At 35.6% G+C, this 15,913-nt stretch overlaps 1 protein-coding gene, 1 long non-coding RNA gene and 1 pseudogene across 2 annotated transcripts in view; all 3 read right to left on the bottom strand.

Annotated features, from left to right (window-relative positions):
• The window catches only part of LOC148131849 (uncharacterized), a 387,282-nt gene that overhangs the window by 278,135 nt on the left and 93,234 nt on the right, over window positions 1–15,913 (bottom strand). The gene's annotated exons all lie outside the window — the stretch shown is intronic.
• On the bottom strand, window positions 1,580–3,768 carry LOC148131851 (vomeronasal type-2 receptor 26-like; annotated as a pseudogene).
• LOC148131850 (vomeronasal type-2 receptor 26-like) lies at window positions 4,339–13,139 on the bottom strand. Its single transcript, XM_087958861.1, has 5 exons — window positions 12,735–13,139; window positions 9,049–9,340; window positions 7,098–7,910; window positions 4,441–4,671; window positions 4,339–4,392 (listed from the first exon to the last, which is right to left on the bottom strand). The coding sequence occupies exons 1-5, from the start codon at window positions 12,950–12,952 to the stop codon at window positions 4,339–4,341; spliced, it is 1,608 nt and encodes a 535-aa protein (XP_087814987.1). The 5' UTR covers window positions 12,953–13,139.

Here is a 15,913-nt window from a genome sequence, read left to right as displayed (position 1 = left end):
TGCTGTCTAATCCACATGTATGTATCTGGCAACTGCAACTCACCAGTGGCTAATATTTAGTGGGTGTCCACTAGGATTCCAAGATCTTTTTCAAAGTTTCTACTCTTGAACCAAGTACCATCTATTCTATATCTGTGTATTTGGGTTTGTGTGTGTGTGTGTATAAGTGCAAAACCTGACTTTTCTTATAATTGAAATTAATTTCATTGCATAGGGTCGTATGTTCCTGTCTGTTGAGATATTTCTGGATCTGGAACCTATCTTGTGGACTGTTAGCTATTCCAGCCAGCTTGGAGCTTGGTGTCATCTTAAAATTTGATGAGTTCCCCTTCTATCCCCTAATCTAAATCATTTTTGAAGATGTTGAAGAGCAGTGAGTCTAAGACAGAATTTTGAGGTTCCCCATTGCATGCATCTCTCCTTGTAGATGTTGTTCCATTAAGAATCACATATTGAGTGTGTTGATCGGCCAGTTATGAATCCATCTGGTGATGATGATGTCTCACCCACATTTTTCTACCTTACCAAGTAGTGGGTTGTGGTCTACTTTATCAAATGCCTTACTGAAGTCCAAGAAAATGATGTCTACAATATTTCTCTGATCCACTAATTTAGGCAATTTGTCAAAGAAATACAATTTGTTTGGCATAGTACGTTTTTGACAAACCCATGCAGGCTTCTGGTTATAACTTTGCTTTCTACTACATGTTAATGGATTCATTGCTTCATTATCTTTTCCAGGATCTATATATGGAAAACAGTGGCTATGACACTGTGAAACATATATTTGTCTTGTTGCAGCGATTTTAATTGATCTTACCTGACATAAATCTTTATCCTTTGTTTAAAGAAAGCCTATCTAATGTTAGATTTAAATGTTCAATTTGGGTATATTTAAAGGGGACTTGGAGAAAAGGGCTGGATGTTTCATTGAGCATGTTGGAAATAAGCAGGAAACCTCTTAGACCTAATCCATGCCATTTTACATGAAATATTATCTTCGGTTAGTTATCTTATTCCAGAATATAATACACTATTACAGGTGCAGTTTTATTGTTATAAGCCAGGCTGAATTATTCTAAGATGGGTGGCTATAACTATCTTTTAAAATAAAAAAATAATAATTAAAAGAAATAAATTCTACTGAGATGTATAAGAATATATCATTGAGAGATGAGAATCATACAATATCAAATTGTCCTCATGTGAAACCTACACACAGGACATGAAGCCAGACTTGGAACAGGATAGGATAGGGCAAAATGAAGTAACTCAGGGATAGTAAAGAAGTAAGACAAGGCAGTATTACTCTGTTCTTATTTATTCATCCTTTATACTGAAAGTCTATTAAGAGAATTTGGATTAGAAGAAGAGAAACACACACATACACACACACACATACTGAAATTTTATGATTCTTCCTAAATATGGATTGTGGTAAAAGAAAGTAATGATTCAACAGAAAATGACCTCTTACACATCTCTAGTATATCTAATTATATCAATCATAACTGTGAATTCATATGAAAGAAAGAGAGTTTTCAGAACATATAACAGATTTTATTTCCAGCCATCCTATTTTATCTTAACAATAATTTGGGTAACAAATAACTTTCAAAATCAAGAGGCCTCATTGTTTTTCATTATTAAATGCTCCTTAGTGTTCATGTCAGGTCTCAGAATAATGATGTAACATTTGGGGACAAAAATACAGCCCAGTAAACCCAGGCTGGAGGCCAAGATGGAGAAGATCTGCACAGCCACCATGTATTTCCCTTTGGTGCTCAGGTAGGTGGGGACAAAGGAGATCCAAACACTGCAGAAAACCAGCATGCTGAAGGTGATCCACTTGGCTTCATTGAAAGTCCCTGGAAGCTATGGGGCCAGAAAAGCCACCAAGAAGCAGGTGGCAGCCAGAAAGCCCATGTAGCCAAGGGCAATGTAGAACATGGTAACTGAGCCTTCATTACATTGCAGGATGATCTGTCCTGGTTGAGAATGCAGGTCAGAATGTGGAAATGGGGGCGAGATTCCCAGCCATAAAAGGCAGATGCCCGCCTGAATCCCTGAGCAGGAGAAGACAATGGAGTTGGCCAGACTTTTCCCCAACCATTTTCTCATCCTGCTGCCTGGTTTTGTGGCCAAAAATGCCACCACCACCATGATTGTCTTGGCCAGCAAGGAAGAGACGGCAACTGAGAAAACCACACTGAAGGTGATTTGTTGAAGAAGGCAGGTCACTTTCTTGGGCTGACCAATGAATAGAAGGGAGGTCAAAAAGGAAAACAAGAGAGAGACCAGGAGAATGTAGGTGAGATTCCGGTTGTTGGCTTTGACTATGGCAGTTTCTCGGTATTTAATGAAGATTCCTAGAACTAAGGCAGTGGTTAGAGAGAAAAATAAGGCTGTGATAGCCAGGGTCAGACCTAACATTTCTTTGTAGGACAGGAAAGTCTTAACTTTGGGGATACACTGATCTCGCTTCTGGTTGGAATACTGTTCATCTGGACACTTTTCACAATGGGCTGCATCTGGAAAACATGAATTGCTGTTTATCTCGTGATTCACTGACATTTTATACCTCATGACCAATTGACTAGAGGCAGGGTGTATATACACCAGTGAAGGTGTCCTTTGCTTCTTTTCTGCCTTTTTAATTTCTATCATTAGACTCATGAAATTTAAAGGAAAAATGATTTACACTGGATATTGACAGCAACCCTAACCCTAAGCATGAATAAAGTAGAAAATGATTATAGAAAAACATTGCCACCATCCCTTCTCTTTATTTGCCAAATGCAGAACTGTGTTTCCAGAAACCATGTTCCAAAGTTCTAAATTTTCTGTGTCGTGTGTGATATATATGGTAGCCATTCTTGCAACTTCTATCATAGATACTTTAGATACTGTAAATATTGCCATTGTGGCAAATTCTCTAATTTCACCTTCCAATGTGACAATCACTGACAAAAAGTGTTGTTCCAGTTCTGTACCAGACTTGTAGTATTATATTTCAAAGGAATATTTGGGATTTCAATTCAATGTTTTTTTAGGTTTCTTTCTGAATATTCTGATGCATTTCATTCTCTGAATTTTTTTTGAGTTTGTTTGCATAACTACCATACATGATAAAATATTCCTTCTTTGTTATAGGATTTCCAACATTTATTTTTGTATGATTCGTATATAATTGTTTATATATTTGTATACTGTATATAAAACATTTTCCCTTATATTATAACAGAGTGAATTTCCTGGATCCTCCCCCAAAAAAAAAAAGATGTTTTCATTTTTGGATTGCAATTATTTATTTGATTTTTTTTAATCCATTTTATCATACAGTTGTTTATTTGTTCCATGTCCATGTCCTATTTCAAAAATTATTTATATATGCCTCCTAAAAGTTGATCTTGGCTTTGTATACCTGTTTCAAATTCTTTCCTCTCTTAAGGTTCTTCCATTTGTTTCAATATTACTTTTTACTGTTTCAGCAATTTCTGAAAACATTCACCATAGTAAAATCCTACTTTTATTGAACACTAAACACTTCTGGATATTTCTTTCTGTTTCCTGAGTATGGATGCAGCATACTGGCATAGGAGATTAAATCTTGGTTACTCTATGTGTCTCTAGAATAAAAGGCTGCTGCTCCATTTTTGTCCTTGAGCCACCTACCTTCCTGTGTGGAGGTTGTTCCTTCCATGCATGGAGAGCAGTCATAGCAGCATACTGGTTTTCGTTCCCTTGTGAGCTTGGTGTATCCTGGGAGGCAACTTTTGGTACACCTAGAAAAAGGGGCTTTCTGAACAGAAAGAAAATTATGGAAATTTGTAGATTAGGGAATTCATTTTAAAAGTGGAAGTCAGTATAAAGATGGGTTCGTGAACTCAGAAGTTACTTTTAAGATCTTTTCTCAGATATAATGAAAATATTTTTCTTTGGTTGATTTCAAGCAGCATATGATCTCAAAGTCCTCTCAATAGTCAGCAAAGACTAATGGCTCTCCTGTCCAAACATTTTTAGACTTCTGTCTGTAGACCAGTGAAATGCTATTATCAGGCACATGATACTATCATCATTGCACTGATAATGTTATCAAACTGCGGAATAAAATATCTGCAAGCAACCATGCTGATAGAGCATCAAAAATTATACTGAGGTAAGTCTCTTAGTGTCTAAAGGTTTTGTGTGGTTCCTTAGCTTTCTTACAGGGAACAAGCATCATTGGATTAGCCAAAATGCTTTCCATCCTAACCTAGAACAATGCTGGCATTTCCACAGTTAGCAATCCAGGAGATATCTAGGAGAAATAGTAGCATCAACCAGTTTTTTTATTCATTAGCACAAAGCCTCCATCAAGGTGAGGAGACTGATGCAAAAGCAGGTGGATACCTAGGAACAGATGAATAATAATATCCACAAACAGGCACACCTGGTTACCTGGTTAAAGGAAGTTGGCCATACAATGACACTCTCATCGATAGAATGTTTGATACCCAAAGAGACTCCTTCTTTTTCAATATTCCCTATTTTCACCCCAGCAGAAGATTTGTTGGGAAATACTGCCCAGTCCATAATATCGAAGTCAGCAAAGGGAATTCCAGCCTCATCCAAATAAACATCATCCACAGAAAGATTGTAAATCTGGAACTTTCTTAGAAAAGGATGGAGCTGAAAAGACATGCAGACTCACACTTTCCATGTAAACATTCTCGTTTGAGAAGTCAGAAGTAGAATATTCAGCTCAGTGACTCTGTCTGCCTGTGACTGGAAGATTATTCTCTTTCTCACTCCTTTCTTCCCTCCTTCTCTAAATCTCCTGTTCCCTCTCCCACTCTCTCTCCCATTCTTTCTGTCTTTTTCTCTCCCATACATAAATACACATGCATGCATAAATGTTTTCTGCTCATTTTTATGTTTTATGAAATTTTTAATTATCTCCTTTTAATGACCCCTTGCAGGGTGAAGTCTGAGCAACTGAATGGAGCTGAGTGTTTAATGGCCAGATGCCCTTCCTGTCACTGATGCGGAGTTCTATTCAGCAGAAATGTCATGCCCAAAGAGAGAAATATCTGCCTCTACCTAGGATCAAACTCACAGCCTCCTGATTGTGAGGTGCAAGGTCCAACTCTTGGCCACCGCACCACTTGTTTTATGAAAATTTTAATCTCAAGTCAGAAACATGTTTTAACTCCAACAATCTCACCATCTTTTTAGGTTTGTTTCCCCATCTCTTCTATTGAACTCCCATTATTTTGGACTTTTGGAAGGGTATCAAAACTTAGTTTTGCTCATTGGCTTGTATCCTTGAAGTGGGGAATTCATCACTGGAGGTGGTTGTTGGGGTAAGAAGTGTTAGGGATAACATTGTTTACCCTAACTGGTTTGGGTAAAAATAATAAATAAGTTATCATGGTTTGTTGGTTAAAGTGTGTGTAACTTTAACTACAAGAATGTAATTAAGGGTGTGGTTGTAAAAGCACCATAAAAGAAGCAAGTCAATTGCATCTCTCTCTCTGCTTAATGATCCCTAATTACTGGATGGATTGATGACTGCGTTTTTCCTTACTGGAACGGAGGAGAGAAAGGAGTGTTGATTTCTCAACGGAGAGAAGAGATAATACGGACTGATTTATTGTAAGTGAACTGACATTGGATATTCAAAAACGGACTTTGCAAATTGAGTATCCCCGACTGGACTGACTGAAATGATACATGACTAATGGACCGTTTATTTTGACTATGCTATAATTCCTAATGGAATAAACTATATTTTTGATAGCACAAGCGTATCTGTTTTTTACTGCGTGTTAACTAAAATACAAACTTATCTCACACATTTACCTGTCTTCCTATCTGACTACGCTACACATTCTGTTTAGTTTGTTTTCCTTAACACTCGTTGGGGAAATCAGGCTTAACAAGAAGATCTCTCATCCCAGTGCTGTCCATCTCCTTGTTTCTTGTTTTTTTTTTTTAAATAGTTTTTTTCACATTGTTTTTCTATTTATCTTTTTATTGTTTGTAAGCCACCAAGAGTGGCCTTATCACTAAAATGGATGGTGTATAAATATTGTCAATAAACAATAAATAATATTTTACAGCCTTTTGGAGTTCTCAGTGGTGGAAAGTGAAAAGGTTGGGGGAAATGACAGGGCTCCAGATTCTAAGATTTAGTTGTCAAAAGAGAAAGAAAGGTAAAAAAGGATCTTGGGGGACAGAAAATGCAGAAGAAAATTGCCAGGATACGTGATCAGGAAGTGGTTGTGAGAAGCAAGTCAACTGATCTGCTTGTTTTTTAAAGATAAAAAAAGACCTGACCATTCTTTGCATGGCAGGATGGGAACTCCATCAGACCAATGTTGAAGTTTAAGACCTTAAAACCTTTATGATGGTTACTGTCACATCTGGTATTTATTTCACAAATACAGGTAGTCCTCAACTTACAGCCACAATTGAGCCCAAAATTTATGTTGTTAAGTGAGAATTTGTTAAGTGAGTTTTGTCCCATTTTATGACATTTCTTGCCATAGTTGTTAAGTGAATTGATAAGTTAGTAAGCTATTTAAATCTGTCTACTCTATTTGCTTTGCTTTTCAGAAGGTTGCAAAAAGTGATCACCTGACTCCAGGAAGCTGCAACGGTCATATGTATGAACCAGTTGCCAAGCATCTGAAGTTTGATCCCAATATCACGGAGCTGCTGCAACAGTTGTAACTGTGAAAACCAGTCATAAGTCACTTTTTTCAGTGCCATTACTACATCAGACCAATATTGGAGTTTGAGTCAGAATTTGATGGCTCCTGAGGCATCTGCTACTTATTTATTTCACAAATGTATGATACTTTCCTCTCTCTCTTGAGACAATGTCTATTCTTACAAGCATCCTGAACCAACACACACGGTTTGGTTTAGAAGATTCAGTGACAGAATCTCTCTCTTTCTCTCTAAGCCTCCACATCTGATCAGAAAAAGTATTAGAAACTGACAGGTGTTACTAGAATTCCGCCCATCCACATTTATCCATGCTTACCTCTGACATAACATTTAAGAATGGGAAGGAAACCATTAGTGGCATTTTGTAATAGGAGTCTTACCTGCCATGGCTGTATTATCTGGGGTGCCTGATGGTCCCCAACACGAATCCTCCTCTGACTCCTTTGGGAGGAAAAGGCAGCATGGAGGACCCAGGCCACAACCTGGATTGTTGTGGAAATACTGGAGCCATCCTCAGACAGGATTCTTTCAATCAGATCCTGAGGAGGGGTTTCCCAGGTCTCTTTTCCCAGGCATGTATTCCAAACTTTCTTAGACAACGAGGGGATTGAATAGGAGCACTGAAATGCTGCCTCCCCAAACTTCTTTGTAGCAGAGTAATGTGAATTAAAATCATAATATTGTGTCCTTTTCTTTATCTGAGTTATGAATGATAACAAAAGATGGTTATGGCGTAGATTAAGCAATCGGTTAAAAAATCTCACACTTATATCTGACAAAGCTGTGGCAATCCATACTCTTTCCCCAAAATAGATTTCTTCTTTCTCAATTTCTCGTATTAGTATTGCTAGTATTAGTGTGGCCTGAAAGTTCAAGTGACAAACAATACTTTTTACTTTAGCATCGCTAAAATATTGAAGGACATTCTTGTTCCTCCTCAGTTCAATAACCATGGGTAAGCTTTCTGAGAAGGAAACACAGACCCCTTTTCTTTCGGCTGCTGGCACAAAAGTTCTTCTGAACTTTTCTCCACTTTCATTGTCCGGAGCAGTGAGGCCAATCCATGTCCATCGGAAATGCAGGAGCAGCTTGACAATTGCCAAGTGGGGAGGTTCTTGCTTTGGAGTCACCCGGTAGAAAAAAGGGAAATGGTGTTTCTGCTCTGGAATGTGGCTGATGACCCCATAGTTGATCTAAGATGAAATAGAAAGGGTGGTTGGTTGCTTTGTTTTTAAGGACAAAAATAAGAGCTTACATATCAAAGCTGTTCCTCCATGGAAGAGAACGTCCTTCTCTCTGTTCTTGCGTTTGTACCATGAAACGCTTCCTCAGTATCTGGTATCACTTGCCTGCATTTACAGTCATCGCCTATTAGCAACTTTCTGCCAAAAGTATGGGAGGAGAAATACGACACATTTTTCACATCTTTAGCAGTCCAAAAACAAAGGACAAAACACTTGTCAGGATTCCGGCAGTTGCCCTAATTAAATCATGAGCCTCGAGCCAAGCTTCAAAAACTATGAAGAATTTATTCGGAGTGAGCATGTCGACGACCTGTTTGAAGCCGATTCTGAGACACCTAATTCACTGTCACCCTTGACCCTGATTTCCCCCCACCCTGTTGGGTGCATCATAATTCATATTCTCCAACAAAACAGGTTCATAGCCAAGAGTCATCAATTATGTTCTCCAATTAGAGATTTGCACGGCTGCTTAGTTACAATCTTTGCAAGATAAGAATGAAATGAACTTTCGGTTCCAAACTTCTGCAATGCTCTTTCAAATCCCCCCCCCTTCTGATCGTGGCAATGCTAAAACAGGCAGAGAAATGTTTTATGGGTTGACATTACTATTATAAAACCAGCTTAGCTACACATGTCTCAGTAATGCCCTGGGGATGATGGAATGATATATGAACTCAGCAGAGAGAAAAAAGTTGGATGGGATGCCGTTTTTTTTTTTTGTCTTTATGTACAAATAGGGTAACAAAAAACCCTTAACATCAGTCCTTGACATTTTGTTTCAATTTGTTTCAAATAAGATTGAAAAGATGTTTTTGTCTCCCAAGTCATGTGACTGAAAGACAGTGAGAAGAAGCAGAAGAAGGATTGGAAAAGAGGTTGCAAATTCCATGTGCAGGATGGTTAAGGGCATTTTGCTTGAAATGAAGGTTTGTTCAGCTTCAAAAAAGATATCAGAATGAAGAATTATTTGAATGCCTAATACCATTTCAGGACTTCTTTAAGCTCCATTGCCTCACTAATTTTATTTATTATCTGACCTTTTGGGGGCTATTTGAAGAGTGAACTTAGCTTCAGTTTTCATTCATACCTGTGGGATTTTGTAGATGCTCAGCATGGTGGAAATTTGAGTAAAGAGATCAGAATCAGTCCCCTCAAGCAGAGGCAAGAGATTATTTTGTCTTCCACAACTGTAGTTTGGGACATTCTCCTGCCCCGTAGAAAGCAAGTCCATCATGACATCGTATGTTATCCTTGCATTGAAAAAGTTCTCATAGATGCTGTAGCCCAGGGTGAGGTTTGGTAATAGCTTTGAATTCTGGTTGATCTCATGAATGGAAAAGAAGAAAGGCAGGACGTGCCAGAAGCTCATACTGTCTATACTGCAAGATAAGAGACTTCAGTTGGTTTTCATCTTTTTTATTATTTATTTATTTATTTTCAAAATACATATTCACTTACATTTTAACAGTACTGTGTCAAGCATTTACATATATTTACAATTATTTTCCATATTAAACTTTATTTCTTTTCTCTAACCATAAATACATTTCCCATACCTCAAGAAACTCAGACTCCTCTTTACCTTTCAATTTCCTCGTAAGCCTATCCATTTTGTCACAGTCAAGTGTTTTATTTATTACCATATTCTGAGAAGGTACCTCATCTGCTTTCCAGCTCTAGGCATAAACAATTCTTGCTGCTGTTATCATGTGTTGTACAACGTATTGGATATATTTCTTTAATTTTCCTTTAATCATCCCCAATAAAAATGTTTCTGATTTTAAGTTCAATGTCATATCCTGTAATTTCTTGTATCCATTTCCTCAAATTTTCTCAATATTTTTTAGCTTTGGGGCATTGCCACCACATGTGATAGTATGTTCCCTCTGTAAGCTTACATTTCCAGCAGTCCGGTTTCATGTTCGGATATATTATAGCCAATCTTGCCGGTGTCAAATGCCATCTACAAAACTTTGTGATTAAATTTTCTTTCTACGCTGTTGATAACATTAGTTTGCAGTTCTTGATCCAGATTCTCTCCCAATCTTCTAACTGTATACTATGTCCTATATTTTGTGCCCATGCAATCATTGAGCCCTTAACTACTTCTTCTTCCCTTTCTACTTTAAGCAAATATTTATATGATCTAATAATAAATTTGTCTTCTTTACCAGTCAAAATTGGATCTAGTTGTTGGGGTTCACTTTCAATTCTAAACTCCTCTATAACTTTTTTATGCCCCGTTCTTATCTGCAAATATGGCCACCAATCCACCAGTTGGTTTTCATCTTGATGTGGGGATTTCATGAAACTATTTCTTTATGACATTTATAACTAATCAGTTTGATTGCTGTCTTATGAGTCAAGTCTAGAAACTGGACAATCCAACAATCTAAAATTAGTTATGGAACCCTCTAGTGTAGCTCTAATGCTGTATCATTATGTTTGGTAACAGCTTTGGATGTTGGTTGATCTCATGAAGAGCAAAGAAGAAGGGTTACAGGGATGGACTTTCCTTGGGTCTCAATATTAGAAGATCAGCCCCATTGACACCCAATTGACACAAGCGGGACCTTTTATCCCATGCTCTTCTTCAGGTTCAAAATGACCCCAGTTACAAGTTCTAGACCTGATCCCAATTTTATTTTCTCTAAATGACTCAGAGGGGCATTCCTACAGCAAATCCTATATTATTCTGATCAAGAATTAAATGTCTGAGCAACTGGACAACAATTTGTTGCTTGTATCCTTATGATTTATATTGACTGTTTCCTACTATGATTTGATTGCTTATCGTACCCTGTGACTATAATTAAATGTTGTACCTTATGATTCTTGACTCTTGATGAATGTATCTTTGCTTTTATGAGAGCATTTGCACCAAGACAAATTCCTTGTGTGCTCAATCATACTTGGTCAATAAAGAATTCTGTTCTGTTCTGTTCTATTCCATCCCATTCCATTCCATTCCATTCCATTCCATTCTATTCTATTCTATTCTATTCTATTCTATTCTATTCTATTCTATTCTATTCTATTCTATTCTATTCTATTTATGCACCAGTTGCCAAGCATCTGAAGTTTGATCAGAATATCATGGAGCTGATGCAGTGGTTGTAACTGTGAAAATTGCTCCTAAGTCACTTTTTTCAGTGCCATTACTACATCAGACCAAAATTGGAGTTTGAGTCAGAATACGATGGTTACTATGGCATCTGGTACTTAAGTATTAAGTATTGTACCTTATGATTCTTGACTCTTGATGAACATATCTTTTTATGTACACTGAGAGCATTTGCACCAAGACAAATTCCTTGTGTCACACTTGGCCAATACAGAATTCTATTCTATTCTATTCTATTCTATTCTATTCTATTCTATTCTATTCTATTCTATATTCACATTAGTAAACCATATACATACGAAAATACAGTCTTTTCGCTTTTTCTTGAGAATTTGTTCTAGGATTTCTTTGATTTCTAATTGTTAAGAATATTTCTATGGAATTTTTCTGCCAAGTATGAGCCCGTTTTGACTTTTACACCTTTTCATTTCATTTCTTTCATATTGTTCTTGCTATAAATTTTGTAAATTTTATTTCTCAGCATTCACAAGTCAGGAAAAAACAAGAATTTTGTAGTCATGACAAAGCATCCCCTTGCACCATTCCATTTCTAGTCATTAAATCCTTAATATTAAACTAAATATTCCTTTACTATAAAATAATTTACTTTTATTGTTATTATCTTTTCAGACAGAATTCTGCATAGAATAATCTATTTCTATGATTTTTAAAAATAGATGGCTAATGACATATATGTCAATATTAAAAATTATAGTATATAAAGGTTTTGTTATATTTTAATCACATATATTAATCATTATAGCTTGTAATCATCCTATAGTTACATGCTATTAATATTAATGTTTTAAATATTTTTATCATTGTATATAAGAATTAATGGTTTCATATGGGAGGATTTTAAGTTTTAATTTTATTGTTAATTTATGTTGGTTCAGTCATAGAATCATATACATAAAATAAGGTATTATTTTCACCTCATCAAATCAGCAACAATTTCTATGTCAAGACATACAGTAACAGCACTTACCAGAAATATATATGGTACAGATATAAAGATAAAGACAAAGAGATAGAGATAGATAGATAGATAGATAGATAGATAGATAGATAGATAGATAGATAGATAGATAGATAGATAGAAAGATATAATAGAGATGATGAGAGACAGACAGACAGAGACAGACAACAGATAGATAGATAGATAGATAGATAGATAGATAGATAGAGATAATAGAGATGATGATGATGATAGACACACAGAGACAGACAAAGATTATAGAGAGACAAATAGACGATAGATATAGATAATAGAGATAATGATAGACAGACAGACAGACAGACAGACAGACAGACAGACAGATGATATAGATATATAGAGAGATGATAGATGGACAGACAGACAGGAGAAATAGAGAGATAGGTGCATCATCAAGGAGAACATAGAAAGGAATGGGAAAATAAAACAGAATAGTTTGATTTCAGCTAAGAGGCAATCCAGTAATTCTCCTTGACATCACAAATAGTTATTTTCTGAAGAGCCACCCCCATCCTCAATTTAAGTCTTTTCCTTAAAGGAAATGAAGATGGGAAAGAGACCAGATACCAGGAAATGGAAACCATTGATATTTTTTTAAAAAACAAGAAAGGATAAAATGAATCACTAGGCTTACGTATATATCAGGAATTACCTTTCAAAACTGTTGATTGGAGGTTGAAAGAAAATATATGGTTCAAATATAGTGCTAGTTGTAGATATGATTGCACCAATCAGGAAGTCTCCAGGTCTGTAGTATTTGAATCTATGTTCTCTCTCTTTCTGTACACTCAATGGGCATTTGGTCATCATTGTGGCACAGGGAAAACGGGACACAAGGAGAAGCAGCATCAGCAGTAATTCAGATATCATGATGGAGATCTTGTGCAGTTCTCTGAGACAGACACCAATGTCTTTGGCCTCAGAGCTCTCTAAGGAAAAACACAATTCTCTTGACAAAGAGCCCAGGCACACTGACTTTATTAATAAAGGCAAAATGACATCTGGCACATTAAAATGAGCAAGATTACCTTCAGACTAGCACAGTCCTGCCTAAAGGAGTCTCACATATGCTCTCCATAGTCCTTGAGGTCCTTGTGGACCAAATTTTTAGATATTTTTAATAAACGTTCATAAATGTCAAATCTGTTGTTGATGGGTGGTGCGTGTGAGGGATTTACTACTATGTATGAGGGGAAAAACTTTGTATGACTCATGGGCATAGTTCCAATTTAAGACTTATCAAAACAACAATTCAGATAACTTTTTATTCCCTTTACTCAAGAGACTTATTCTTAACAGAATAACAGAATCTGAGAGACTTGTCTTTGAAAGAAATACAGAAATAAACTGAGTAGACTTTTTTATATATAAAGTTTATTTAACATACATACATTTAAAACATTTAAAAACAAATAAACAAATAAACACACACACACATATATATATGTATATATGTGTGTGTGTATATATATCTATCTATCTATATCTATATCTATATCTATATCTATCTATCTATCTATCTATCTATCTATCTATCTATATCTATATCTATATCTATATCTATATATCTATATCTATATCTATATCTATATCATCTATATCTATATCTATATCTATCTATCTATCTATCTATCTATCTATCTATCTATCTATCTATCTATCTATCTATCTATCTATCTATCTATCTATCTATCTATCTATCTATCTATCTATCTATCTATCTCTATCTCTATCTCTATCTATCTATCTATCTATCTATCTATCTATCTATCTATCTATCTATCATCTATCTATCTATTTATTTATATATATATCAGCATAAGTTGAACAATGGTACACATTTTTTCCCCTAACACTGACGTGATCTGCCTTGTTACGGTACCTTCTTCGTTCTTTTAATGCTTTAATTTCACCAAATACTTTATAATTAAATGCATGTCTTCCATAATTTCATAACTTATCCAGTTGTCAGGTATTGCCTTTTCTTTAACCATTCATACGAACAATTCCATGTTTTATAGTAATCACTATCTTGGTTATTTTTTAATAATTTAGTTAGGCTATTCATCTCTGCGCACTTGTGAATTTTTTTGATGACCATCTACTCTGAGGGGGAAGTAGACAATTTCCAATTTTGTGCATAGCTTATTCTGGCTGCTGTTATAATGTGCAAGATAAAATATTCGTGTTTTTTTCCCATTTTTAAATCTATCATGCCTAGCAGGAAGGTTTTGGGTTCAAGTTTTACATCTTGTTTAGTTATGTTTAGTATCCAATTTCTAATGTTTCGCCAAAACTTCTGAGCACATGGGCACATCCACCACATGTGAAAGTATGTTCCCTGGATGCAGTTATACTTCCAACAATTTGGCAGGAGGTTCGGGAACATCTTAGCCAGTCTCGCAAGTGGTAGATGCCAACAGTAAACCATTTTATACAAATTTTCTTTATACAAGACTGACATGGTTAATCTGTAATTTATTTGCCAAATATGTTCCCACTTGTGTAATTCTTTAACTGTTTCTTCTTTTAATTTATAGTCCAAGAGATACTTGTATATTTACTAGTCATTTTTCTTTCCTCTCCATGCCAAATCTTGTCTAATTCTTGGTGAGTCATATTAAAGCCAAATTGTTCTTTATCTTTTTTATAATACGTTTGTATTTGTGCATAAGGCCACCATGCTATCTCCTTTCCTTGGATTTGAATTTGATTCCTACCCTTTAACTCTCCAGTTTCATGTAATAAGGCTTTGTATCTTACAATGTTATCATAGTCTAAAACGTTTGGATGTGTAACTGCCTCCATTGTGAATAACTAAAATGGGACCTTAGGATAATGTTTTTTTAAAATCTTTTCCCAAATATTTAATAAAACGTTCCTTATACAATGCCTTTGAAAATACGAATGATGTTTGCTCTTTCCATCCAACATGAACGTGTGCCGGCCAAGTTGGAGATCAAAGTCCTCTAATGTTAGAATCCTTTTATTTATCAGATTAACCCAGTCTTTGAGCCAAGTTGCTATAGCAGCATGATAATATATTTCAAAGTCTGGAAGGTTGAAGCCTCCTTTCTTTCCGACATCCTGTAGCAATTTATATTTTACTCTGGGTTTTTTCCTCTGCCATATAAATTTGGATATATGTTTATTTAATTTTTCAAAAAAGCTTTTCTCCAACTTGACTGGCACTGTCTAAAATAGGAACAACAATTTTGGCAAAACATTCATTTTTACTATTGCGATATGACCCAATAAAGATACTTGTAAGTTGGCCCAATTATCTAAGTCTTTGAATATTTGAATTATTACTTTATCGTAATTATCTTTTTTAATTGACGAGCACCTGGCTGTCAACCATATCCCTAAGTATTTTACTTTGTTTACCACCTATATCCCTAATTTGTTTGTTAGTTCTTCCTTTTGTTCTTTTGTACAATTTTTTGTTATCACTTTTGTTTTTTCTTTGTTGATTTTCAGCCCCGCCACCAATATTGTTCTATTTCTTACATTAGAATGGGGGTCATTTCTAAAGGGTCTTCCAATATAAATGCCATATCATCGGCGAATGCTTGCAGTTTATACTCCTCTTTTTTAACTTTTAATCCCCTGATCTCTTGATTTTGTCGAATTTGTGCTAATAACGTCTCTTCTGCTAATATATAGAGTAGAGGGGCTAGGAGGAATCCTTGTCTTACTCCCTTGCTTATCCTTATAGTATGTGTATTTTCCCCATTTATTAATATTTTTGCAGGTTGGGTATTATATATTGTCTTGATAAATCCTAAGAATTTTTCACCAAATTTCATACCTGTCAATTGTTTGATAAGA

The sequence above is a fragment of the Notechis scutatus genome, chromosome 2 (assembly GCF_049901735.1).
Source record: "Notechis scutatus isolate UNSWTSFEM ecotype Mainland chromosome 2, rNotScu1.2, whole genome shotgun sequence".
NCBI classification, from domain to species: domain Eukaryota; kingdom Metazoa; phylum Chordata; class Lepidosauria; order Squamata; family Elapidae; genus Notechis; species Notechis scutatus.
Note: the sequence above shows the minus strand (reverse complement) of the source record. Positions and strands in the feature narration are given on the sequence as shown.

Coding starts and splice junctions, on each gene's coding strand:
- LOC148131850 (XM_087958861.1), bottom strand. CDS start 12,952: ATGATATCTGAATTACTGCTGATGCTGCTTCTCCTTGTGTCCCGTTTT. Junction 9,341..12,734: donor CCAATCAACAGTTTTGAAAG/GTAATTCCTGAT, acceptor CTTATCTTGCAG/TATAGACAGTATGAGCTTCT. Junction 7,911..9,048: donor GCATCTACAAAATCCCACAG/GTATGAATGAAA, acceptor ATTTCATCTTAG/ATCAACTATGGGGTCATCAG.